This window comes from Notolepis coatsorum (genome assembly GCF_963971535.1).
Source record: "Notolepis coatsorum genome assembly, chromosome: 1".
In the NCBI taxonomy this organism is placed as follows: domain Eukaryota; kingdom Metazoa; phylum Chordata; class Actinopteri; order Aulopiformes; family Paralepididae; genus Notolepis; species Notolepis coatsorum.
This window is the reverse complement of record NC_140165.1, coordinates 71,455,671-71,468,126: the sequence shown is the minus strand read 5'-3', so window position 1 is coordinate 71,468,126 and position 12,456 is coordinate 71,455,671. Positions and strand designations below refer to the sequence as shown.

Below are 12,456 nucleotides of genomic sequence, written 5' to 3'. Positions count from 1 at the left end.
GATTTGTTTACAGTCATCAACCATTTCACTATCATAAATACAGGCTAAAAAAAAGCTCAGGTCTGATCTTCATGGAATCGGGAAAAAAACATTCTCTTAATCCTGTCAGTTGGCAAAAACAACCCCATAAAAAATCCAACTGATTCGGTAACTTATGTCAATCGGTGTCTTGAAACATGATGTAGGTCTGGAAACTTGGTCTAGGTGTTGATTGATTGATTGAAAACTTTATTGACAGATTACAGAATGGGTACAATACAGTACGGCTCAATACAAACAACTGCTAAGGGGATGCAGACCAGAGAGACTTTCGTCTTGTTTACATCAGGGTCCCCCATTTTCAATTCATCAAGACATTTATACAAGACATACAAATATACAGTGTGTAAGAAAAAGAGATATAAAATATAAAAATATATACCCGTCTTCACAGAAACGAAATGCCTGATAATGTACACCTTGATCTCGCCTCTAAAGCAATACACTCCGCTTCATCAACTGGATGCAGAGACCAGAGGCGTAATGTCCTTACTAGTACCAAACGTTCTACATGTCGACTGAGATTACATCTCTCTCTCTGCACCAGTAGAAGGAACAAGCACCGCAGTTTCCCGTGTCCAGTTTGAGTGACGCCATATTGTGGTGGAGGCCGGAGGACAACATTAGCTGTCATAGTTGGTTTGTTACACATGTATTGGGTCAAATAGGAGACGATTTAAGAATAGAGTTAGTGTCACATTTTGTGTTTGTGGTCTAACAGCCGACTGAGATTTCAACGTGTGTTATCTATTTGAGTTTTGGTTCAGAACCTGTAAAAGGGATGTTATCTATTTTAGTTTTGGTTCAGAACCTGTAAAAGGGATGACGATTATAGGAGGTAAAAAAATGGCCTACAACAGGGAGTTAGGCAGGGTTGCAGTCTTTCTCCTCTACTGTATGATATTTCAATAGAAGTGCTGGCCCAGTTGATAAGGGAAGAGGTGAATATCAGGGGAGTGAACGTGGGAGGGGACTAACATAAGATTTCATTGTATGCAGACGATGTCCTCCTCTACCTGTCCGACCCAGTGAGGTCGATTCCATGCCTTATGAGTAAAATTAAAACATTTGGTTTATTACTCTGGATATAAAATGAACATAGACAAAACAGAGGCACTGGCTATTGGGGGGAACATTTCTCAACAGGCCAGATACCTCTTCCCTTTTTAAATGGCCAAGCACTGGTATTAAATATTTAGGCATTACTAAAACTAGCTTTTCAGCTAGCTCTTCAGCTAATGCTAATAACACCAGCAACGAACACATCGGAGCTCCCCGGCGTCACACTTAACTGCTCTGTCGGGACGATGCCATTTAAGAAAGTATCTGCTGTTAAAATGACAAACGGCATTGACACTTTAATTCACGGTCGATTAAAAACACGTTTGTTTTATAATGCTCACTCTCAGCAGGAGGATACCGCACGTGTTGTTGATAAACAACGTCATATGGTATCGGAGGCTAACCGATACCAGCATTTTAGGCAGTATCGGAGGCATTTCTGATACTGGTATCGGTATCGGAACAACTCTACTGCATACAACTTGGTTGAATCCAAACGTCCATTCAGAAACTTTGTATTAGGAAATAAGACATTCGGCGATATCTGTGAATATTCCTATGTCTTGGTCTGTGTTCAGCTGACACTGTTGACACGCCCACTACGCAAAGCTAGTGCTCCAGTCACGCATCCACTCAACTCATAGAAAATACAGCATCAGGCTATTCTAAAAGTATTGATACTAATAAAATGGGAGTATTGAACCGTTATTAACAGCTGGGTATCGAGATACCTTTCTAGTATCAGTGTATCATGCAACACTAGTAAAGACATTTATTTTGACATTCTGATTTAAGAACTTTCTAAATAAAAGTAAATTTATCTGACTGCTTGTATTTAGGGATGCACCGATCCGATATCGGTATCGGCCGCCGATATCAGTAAAATAGCTGGATCGGGTATCGGTAAAAAAAAGATATATATATATCGGATTATTATTATATATATATTTTTTTTAAATAAGAAATAAAATAAGAAATAACAATTTTTTTTACATTTAGTTTCACTAAGTTAGGAAAGTAATGTTTTAAGTCAAGCCTGATGTTGCCTTGCACAAAAGAATGATCCCAGTCTCTTCCACACAGTGACAGTGAGGCATACAGTTTATGAATTTTGTTTACAACCAATCAAAAACACACTTGTGATCCTTTACAATTATTAAAAACAAAATATATTTTAATATATAAAAAAAAAAAAACTTGGATAAATTAATTTTTTTACTTTTTTGGAAAAGATATTTGGACAATGGGTATCGGTATTGGCCGATACCCAAACCCAAGTATCGGTATCGAGACTGAACAAGTCAGATCGGTGCATCCCTACTTGTATTAATTGATGAAAAAGTAGCCATGTGCAGTAATATAGATTATAAAATTGAGGATGTAATATATTATTGAGCTGCATCGTAGAATCGAATCGTGAGGCCAGTGAAGATTCACAGCTCTAGGACAGTAGTTATATTGCACACTGTTCATTAATTTCTTTACCTAAACCCGAGACATACATTTACATATGATGCACCCAGAGGGTCAGAGTGCAGGTTAATGGGTGAGTGTGGTTAGTGTCTCGTCAGTGTAGGCGACATTATCCCTGCTCAGTGGTGCTGGATTCAACCTGTTGGAAAGCCAGACCGGATCTGTGCAACAGCACACACCACCAACATCACACATTGGCCCACGCCTACTAGACGCAAAGGATATCGGTTTTTTCCAGCTGCTTTTGTATGTTGTAGTGTTGTTATGATACCAACATTTTGACTTCGATACAGATAGGAAAGATAATGGAATATAGTATTGGATGACGGAACATGGAAAATAATTTGTACAATTCTTTAATTCATTATAATTTAAACGCTATAGCAGGGGTTCCCAACCTTTTTTCCCCCAGGGACCCCCAAACATCTCTGATGAAATTCCTGGACCCCCCTCCTAATAAAATACCATAACCCTAACCTGCTTATACACAGGCATATGCATCATAATTAGACCCACTATGCTTCTTTGACTTGTGCCTTCAATCAACAAATCTCATCTTGCACCATATGTATTTCAAAATGTTGGCCAATATTCAAATCCTGTATTCATCCTCTCAAATCAGGCCCTAATGGTGAACGGTTTGCATTTATGTTGAATGAAGTAAGAATCCACTGCAGTAAAAATATCCTCACCTCGAGTGGTGGTAGTAAGGTTGACTGATATGAGAATGTCCTGCTTCAGATCCTCATTTTCGATATACTGCATATAAACGATGAGCACAGCCTCGTCTGCGACAGTTGTAGTTTCATCAAGTTGTATGGCAAATGGACCCTTTCTAAGCTTTTCTGACAGCTGCTGCTCGCAATCACTTGACATCTTATCAATTCGGTCTTTCACTACATTGTTCGAGAGTGGTACTGATTTTAGTTTATCCGCCACCTGTGGGCCGCACAGTTTCTAAACCATTTTGATGCAGGCTGGTTTGATGAGCTGCTCGCCAATATTGTGCGGTTTCTTTGCTTTTGCAATTAAAAGCGAACACTCAAAGGAGGCTTCGGTAGCCTTCTGTAAATCACTGCCACCCCTGCTCCACGCTACTCTAACATCAACGGGCTTGTTCGCCTTGAGAGACTGTTCTTTCCTCCGAAAAAAGTCCGGATCCTTCCCAACGGTTTCTGGGTGTTTTAGCGGCTACCCGGTAGCCTACTGTTAACGTTCAAAAATCATGTCTAGATGTTTATTTATTTATCTTTATTTTTTATTGTAGTCGAGAGACTATTCATGCTTCTGATGATAAAAATATGCTAATTAAATATTTCTTTGAAAGAAAAAAAAAAAAGAAAAAATGACCTCGAATCATCTGTGGTCTGGCGGACCCCCTGCGCCCCCTGGCGGACCCCCCAGGTTGGGAATCACTGCGCTATAGGGAGGTGTAGTGGTTACTTCCTGGTCTATAGGGAGGTGTAGTGGTTACTTCCTGGTCTATAGGGAGGTGTAGTGGTTACTTCCTGGTCTATAGGGAGGTGTAGTGGTTACTTCCTGGTCTATAGGGGGCGGCGTGGCTCAGGGGTAGAGCGGGTCGTCCAATGATCGAAGGGTTGGTGGTTCGAATCCCGCTCAAGCCCATGTCCATCCCACTGCCGTTGTGTCCTTGGGCAAGACACTTAACCTACTTGCCTCGTATGAATGTGTATGCATGTGAATGAATGTTGGTGGTGGTCGGAGGTGCCGTAGGCGTTGATTATTCGCCACGCTTCCGTGAGTCTGCCTCAGGCAGCTCTGGCTGCAATTGTAGCTTACCACCACCGGTATGACTGTGTATGAACGAATAATGGACTCTGTAAGCGCTCTGGGGTGTCACGAAGAGCGCTATATAAATCCAATCCATTATTATTATTATTATAGGGAGGTGTAGTGGCGATGTCATTGTTGTTTCCGGCCGGTCCACCTCGCTTGAAATTCCAATGTATTTCCAACGGACACATTTTTAAATCATCTTGTTTAAAACAAATAAAGCATGCCCGTTGGCACGGTGTACCTCTCTGTGTGTATTCATCCACAATCATTAGCTCAACATAAAACGATTAGCAATTAATCGTAAAATAATTACGTATAATTGTATTTCAACCGAAAATGCTTAAACAATAATGTTAGTGATAGAAGGCAACTCATTTTGTGCAAACATGGAAAGCTTGCTCATGAGGCAGAATGATTACAATAGCCGATAATACATTTCCCCAATGATAAATCCCTACACGGGTGGACCGCGCGGGAAACTAAAGTGACGTCAGACTACACCTCCCTATTGAAATGGTTCTGTTACAGCTGCTGAGCTATATACTATAACTACTGTCCATCAATATCTTCCTTTTGAATGAAATAGATTCGGGAGAGAGACTCTCAGCCCCCCCTTCCATCAATATTGGTGTTCCCAGTAGTTAGCGTTTAGCACGAGGTTGGCATTTAGGAGTGGCGAGGATGCAAAGCATGTTAGACCATTGGACCCGTTGCTCGCAGAGTTTTCGTTGCACATAGGAACAGCGTGACTCGTGAGATGAGTTGTCACAGAGCTGTCGAACACAGGGCTGAAGAGCTAGATGTCATAGCTTCTAAAATGTAAGGTCCGCACTGCTCTTTGTCTAATATTAAATGACAATTGCGCGTTGACACGCCCACTAAGCAAAACTATTACTCGCACACTGCTCCATTCTTTTTCCGGTTAGCACAAATAATTTCTTTGGGGCAAATGCGAGTGAAATGCTCGCACTGTAGAGCCCTGCCTAACACTAACCATAACCCTTCACCCTAACCCATCACCCTAACAATAACTATAATCCATCACCCTCCATGTCTTAGGAGTCTCATGTGTCTTAGCCTCCGCATTCTTCCTCCACCAACATGTCTGTCTGTTTTCATTCTCCTTAGACGTTACTCTCTTCCCTTCATTGACCTCCAAGATGGTGAAACACACACACACACACACACACACACACACACACACACACACACACACACACACACACACACACACACACACACACACACACACACACACACACACACAGAGTATCATATCTCAGTATATTTCCCACCATTTCCTGCTACATCTGTATTTGTCTCTCCTTGTGGCCTTGCCCCGTGGGCTTTACTGTTTGTTTAGCCACCCCACAGTGTTGATCTCCAACTCCCTGTTCCCTCAATGGAACACACTCCCATCATTAGAGTCCTATAGCACCATATATATCGTCTTGTATGTCTAGCAGACTCCAGGCTGACTAGCTAGCCTCCTAGCAGACTCCAGGCTGACTAGCTAGCCTCCTAGCAGACTCTAGGCCGACTAGCTAGCCTTCTAGCAGACTTCAGGCTGACTAGCTAGCCTCCTAGCAGACTCTGTGCTGACTAGCTAGCCTCCTAGCAGACTCTAGGCCGACTAGCTAGCCTCCTAGCAGACTCCAGGCCGACTAGCTAGCCTCAGACTCTGTGCTGACTAGCTAGCCTCCTAGCAGACTCCAGGCTGACTAGCTAGCCTCCTAGCAGACTCCAGGCTGGCTAGCTAGCCTCCTAGCAGACACCAGGCTGGCTAGCTAGCCTCCTAGCAGACTCCAGGCTGGCTAGCTAGCCTCCTAGCAGACTCCAGGCTGACTAGCTAGCCTCCTAGCAGACTCCAGGCTGACTAGCTAGCCTCCTAGCAGACTCCAGGCTGACTAGCTAGCCTCCTAGCAGACTCCAGGCTGACTAGCTAGCCTCCTAGCAGACTCCAGGCTGACTAGCTAGCCTCCTAGCAGACTCTGTGCTGACTAGCTAGCCTCCTAGCAGACTCCAGGCTGACTAGCTAGCCTCCTAGCAGACTCCAGGCTGACTAGCTAGCCTCCTAGCAGACACCAGGCTGACTAGCTAGCCTCCTAGCAGACACCAGACCGACTAGCTAGCCTCCTAGCAGACACCAGACTGACTAGCTAGCCTCCTAGCAGACTCCAGGCTGACTAGCTAGCCTTCTAGCAGACTCCAGGCTGAGTAGCTAGTAACTAGCCTCCTAGCAGACTCCAGGCCGACTAGCTAGCCTCCTAGCAGACACCAGGCTGACTAGCTAGCCTCCTAGCAGACTCCAGGCTGGCTAGCTAGCCTCCTAGCAGACTCCAGGCTGGCTAGCTAGCCTCCTAGCAGACTCCAGGCTGACTAGCTAGCCTCCTAGCAGACTCCAGGCTGACTAGCTAGCCTCCTAGCAGACACCAGGCTGACTAGCTAGCCTCCTAGCAGACACCAGACTGACTAGCTAGCCTCCTAGCAGACTCCAGGCTGACTAGCTAGCCTTCTAGCAGACTCCAGGCTGAGTAGCTAGTAACTAGCCTCCTAGCAGACTCCAGGCCGACTAGCTAGCCTTCTAGCAGACTCCAGGCTGACTAGCTAGCCTCCTAGCAGACTCTGTGCTGACTAGCTAGCCTCCTAGCAGACTCTGTGCTGACTAGCTAGCCTCCTAGCAGACACCAGGCTGACTAGCTAGCCTCCTAGCAGACTCCAGGCTGACTAGCTAGCCTCCTAGCAGACTCCAGGCTGACTAGCTAGCCTCCTAGCAGACTCCAGGCTGACTAGCTAGTAGCTAGCTTCCTAGCAGACTCCAGGCTGACTAGCTAGCCTCCTAGCAGACTCCAGGCTGACTAGCTAGCCTCCTAGCAGACTCCAGGCTGACTAGCTAGCCTTCTAGCAGACTCCAGGCTGACTAGCTAGCCTTCTAGCAGACTCCAGGCTGACTAGCTAGCCTTCTAGCAGACTCCAGGCTGACTAGCTAGTAACTAGCCTCCTAGCAGACTCCAGGCTGACTAGCTAGCCTCCTAGCAGACACCAGACTGACTAGCTAGCCTCCTAGCAGACTCCAGGCCGACTAGCTAGCCTTCTAGCAGACTCCAGGCTGACTAGCTAGTAGCTAGCTTCCTAGCAGACTCCAGGCTGACTAGCTAGCCTCCTAGCAGACTCCAGGCTGACTAGCTAGCCTCCTAGCAGACTCCAGGCTGACTAGCTAGCCTCCTAGCAGACTCCAGGCTGACTAGCTAGCCTCCTAGCAGACTCCAGGCTGACTAGCTAGCCTTCTAGCAGACTCCAGGCTGACTAGCTAGCCTCCTAGCAGACTCCAGGCCGACTAGCTAGCCTCCTAGCAGACACCAGACTGACTAGCTAGCCTCCTAGCAGACTCCAGGCCGACTAGCTAGCCTCCTAGCAGACTCCAGGCCGACTAGCTAGCCTCCTAGCAGACTCCAGGCTGACTAGCTAGCCTCCTAGCAGACTCCAGGCCGACTAGCTAGCCTCCTAGCAGACACCAGACTGACTAGCTAGCCTCCTAGCAGACTCCAGGCCGACTAGCTAGCCTTCTAGCAGACTCCAGGCTGACTAGCTAGTAGCTAGCTTCCTAGCAGACTCCAGGCTGACTAGCTAGCCTCCTAGCAGACTCCAGGCTGACTAGCTAGCCTCCTAGCAGACTCCAGGCTGACTAGCTAGCCTCCTAGCAGACTCCAGGCTGACTAGCTAGCCTTCTAGCAGACTCTGTGCTGACTAGCTAGCCTCCTAGCAGACTCCAGGCCGACTAGCTAGCCTCCTAGCAGACTCCAGGCTGACTAGCTAGCCTTCTAGCAGACTCCAGGCTGACTAGCTAGTAACTAGCCTCCTAGCAGACTCCAGGCTGACTAGCTAGCCTCCTAGCAGACTCCAGGCTGACTAGCTAGCCTTCTAGCAGACTCCAGGCTGACTAGCTAGCCTCCTAGCAGATTTTAGGCCGACTAGCTAGCCTCCTAGCAGACTCTGTGCTGACTAGCTAGCCTCCTAGCAGACTCTGTGCTGACTAGCTAGCCTCCTAGCAGACTCTAGGCCGACTAGCTAGCCTCCTAGCAGACTCCAGGCCGACTAGCTAGCCTCCTAGCAGACTCCAGGCCGACTAGCTAGCCTCCTAGCAGACTCCAGGCCGACTAGCTAGCCTCCTAGCAGACTACAGACTGGTGCTCTACCCATTTGAGCTACACAGGGAATGGAACCCCTGAGACGGTCCTGAAAACCCACCTATTCACGAAGGCCTACGGCCTCTAGTCGTCTCCCTGTCCTTTATTGTTATTATTTATTTAGCTTGTCATTTATTTAGCTTATGTTTCATGTGTCTTTTTGTTGCTTTGTAAAGCGTCCTTGGGTTTCATGGAAGGTGCTATAAAATCCAAGCTATTATTATTACCAGGTCCCGTCTGGTCTGCTAGCTCCTGCTTCTAGCACTTCCTTTTTGGGCTTTTCCCAGTAATTCCATTTCCTGGCACATTTCATCATGTAGGCTTAACTCTAATGTGCTACTAGCCATCTGTCAGACGGTCAACCATAGTCTGCTACAGCATTAGCAGTAAACCTGACCCATTACATCAACAGTTTGTTTAATGAAAGAGATCCACATGTTGGTGGGGAATGAATGCACCCAATGTGAAGTTGTTCAGACCTGGCATTAACCTCTTAACTGTCAACGGCCCGTAACCGTTGCGCCACTTTGCCGACCTCTAGCGGATCGGTGTGCATATTTATTAATACAATATATATATATATGGAATTAAAGCCCTATGTGTTGCCTGTCGATTGCCCTTTCAAGCGACAAGATCCGTTCAGCGGTTCTCGAGTTACATGCCGATATGCGAGGCGTGCGCCGAAGTACATGGCAGACTTTAAATTTTTTCGAATATTTTAAGCTATTAAGTTACTGGTCATGGGAGGCTTCAATCATTTGGATGGTAATCCATTTTGTGAATACAATTGTTGAAACATCTTTGTTGGCCAACGGTTCCTGCTATCTTAACGTTAGCGAGCTAAAGGTAGAGCCATATGAAATCCGTTTTCTTTTTTTCCAAATTCCATTTTATTTTTTTCCAAATTCCGTTTTTTTTTTTTTTTTACCTGCAACAGGGCAGTTTTAAAACCAGAGACAGTGGACAGACTTGTCTTTCTTGCCTGCAACTTAAAGTAATGGCTTTGCTTGTCCAAATGACAATACTGACCAAATTCAGATTTCTTTTTCTCTTGTCCATTTATTTTGTTTGCTTTCTAATTTAAAATACATTTTGAAACCGTCTGTACACAGTAGGCTATGTGTGCTAGCAGAACTAGACTCCAGTCACGAGTCACAGTGCACATGTGCGGTGGTTTGTCCACCAAAAAAGCGCCAAAAGATCGAAAATAAACTAGCAGAGCCAGAACTGTTCAACTCCTCTGGAGCCACAGCCAGCAGAGAAGCCGGTTTACTTTAGCTTTTAAACCAGCTGCAGCCTGAGAACTGGAGTGTGAGGGGATGTAACACTAAAGATGGCGGCAATGACAAAGAATTGCTGCAAAATAAACATACATCTGTTGTTAATTTTTTTTTTTTTTTTTTTTTATACTTATAACAATTCGATAATTATCGATATCGAGAAATAAAATAAAATTATCATATCGTTATCGCGATATGATTTTTTTCCATATCGCCCAGCCCTAGTCTGAAGTCGATGATGAGTTCTTGGGTTTTAGATGAGTTGAGGAGGAGGTTATTGTCTGTGCGCCAGGTGACTGTATGGTTGATTTGTGTACGGTGTTCTGTTTCATTGTTGTCTGTGATGAGGCCTATGGTGGTTGTGTCGTCTGCATACGTATTTGTATATTTTGACGGAGTTGTGGAGGGATATGAGCTGGTTGGTGTATAGGGAGAAAAGCCAGGGTGAAAGGACGCAGCCTTGGGGGCAGGGAACAAACTTAACTTTTTGACTTACCAGCCATTTGGCTGGTAGATTTGAAAAACTAACCGCCAGGCAGATTTTTTACCAGCCAAAAATTATAAATAGCTTTTTAGTATATCGCCATGTGTTATTATTACTATATAATACACTCGTATGCTATTTTCAATTAATATCATAAACAACATAAGGAATATTAGCATAATTTTGAGTGGACTGAAGGAATGAGTCTGCATTAATAGTTTTAAATGCAAATAATTTATTGAAACATAGAAGTGGGGTCGGGACACACACACACACACACACACTGTTTCAACTCACCACCCCCGCATCATATTGTAGTCTGTCTTCAAACTTCCACTCCTCTCGAAACTTTTTTATATTAATATCAACATTATCTGTCCGTCCTCAGTAATCCTCAGTTTACTATAATATACTCCTGTCCTGAGTCCTGACTAGTGACTTCATCGTCTTTCCAAACGCACGCACACACACAGGGAAAGGGAGAGTGCCCCCCCATTTCCCTTAACCCCAGTCCACATTGTGTCTGCTGTTCTCTATGGCTCTGCGCCTCTGCCTCTGATCAGGATTAGCTTGTTAGCTTACGCTAACGTTGTAGTGATTGTAATGGTACATAAACGTTAATTTCGGGCGATGTGGGCATAAAGGAATGGCGACGGTGCAAAGCATGTAGATGCATTTGACCCGTTGTGAGAAGAAAAAAAACACCACAGACTTATTTCGGGACGTGTAGGCGCACTGCTGTGTAGCATTGCTCTGATCGCGAGCAGACAGCAAGGACTGGGCGCATATGATCGCGGAGTTGCTACAGGGTTTTTCAAAATAAGAGTATCATATGAACCGAACGTTGCTAGCTGCCGGAGCGGAGCGGCTGCCATAGATATTATGACTGGAGCTGCGCTTGGGGGCGGAAATGAGACCCGCACATGAGTATCGATATGAACTACACGCCAGGTGGCGGGCAGACCTCTCATTTTCACCGCCAAACCTTAAATCTACACGCATTTGGCGCTTGGCGGGTGCTTATTTTGTTCCCTGCTTGGGGGGCTCCTGTGCTGAGATATAGAGGGTGGGGTGTGATGTTGATTTTGACCTTCTGTTGTCTGTTAGAGAGGAAGCTGATTTTCTGATATGAAAATTGATTGTAGATATTCGGTCCCATCCCTAGTATGGGGGGGGGGGGTTCTTTTTGTAGTGGGTAATGTCCTGAAGTTTTTTCAGGACAACGTAACAAACGAAGGTCCGAATGTTTGGGCTCCGCCCCGGTACCGGTGCCAACATGTTCTGATCTCATTCTCTCGGCCCTTCTCTCTGCAGATCCAGTTTGCAGACCAGAAGCAGGAGTTCAACAAGCGGCCCACCAAGATCGGCCGGCGCTCGCTGTCCCGGTCCATCTCCCAGTCGTCTACAGACAGCTACAGCTCAGGTCTCTGTCCATCTCCCAGTCGTCTACAGATAGCTACAGCTCAGGTCTCGGTCCATCTCCCAGTCGTCTACAGACAGCTACAGCTCAGGTCTCTGTCCATCTCCCAGTCGTCTACAGACAGCTACAGCTCAGGTCTCTGTCCATCTCCCAGTCGTCTACAGACAGCTACAGCTCAGGTCTCTGTCCATCTCCCAGTCGTCTACAGACAGCTACAGCTCAGGTCTCTGTCCATCTCCCAGTCGTCTACAGACAGCTACAGCTCAGGTCTCTGTCCCGCTCCATCTGAGAGGTGCGGCTGGGTGGCGCAGCGGACATTGTGCTCGTCACCAATGCAAGAGACTCCGGTCTCGAATCCCGGTCTCAGCATTGCCTTCGGCTTGGGCCGGCCGTCATACTGGCTCATTTGGCAGTCAGCGGGTGGAAGTCGATGGGTGGGGATTGGACGTTGTCGACAGCGACTCCTACAGGTCGGTTGGGGGACGCCTGCACAGCACAGACAGGAAGTGGCGAGGGTAGTGTGAGCCTCCCATGCGTTACACCTCGCCAATGAGAGTCCGCGCTGGCAGGTGAAAAGATGTGACGGGCTGCCTCCTTGTGCCGGAGGGAACACGTGATGCAAGGCTTCTATCCTCCCTACAACCGACCAGTGGGGGGTATAGTCGAGCAACGTTTAAGACAGGGGAGGGGAGAATTGGATACACGAAATTGGGA

General features: G+C 46.2%; 1 protein-coding gene across 3 annotated transcripts in view; it reads left to right on the top strand.

Annotated features, from left to right (window-relative positions):
* The window catches only part of LOC311242692 (putative adenosylhomocysteinase 3), a gene marked incomplete at its 3' end in the record, with an annotated part of 150,191 nt that overhangs the window by 56,332 nt on the left and 81,403 nt on the right, over window positions 1-12,456 (top strand). For 2 of the 3 annotated variants that reach the window (XM_084331694.1, XM_084331695.1), the window contains exon 2: window positions 11,637-11,745. In XM_084331694.1, the coding sequence (XP_084187820.1) occupies window positions 11,637-11,745 (109 nt within the window). Of the gene's footprint in view, window positions 1-11,636; window positions 11,746-11,977; window positions 12,010-12,456 lie in introns of those variants that run through there. The other variant, XM_084331696.1, reaches the window with a different exon arrangement.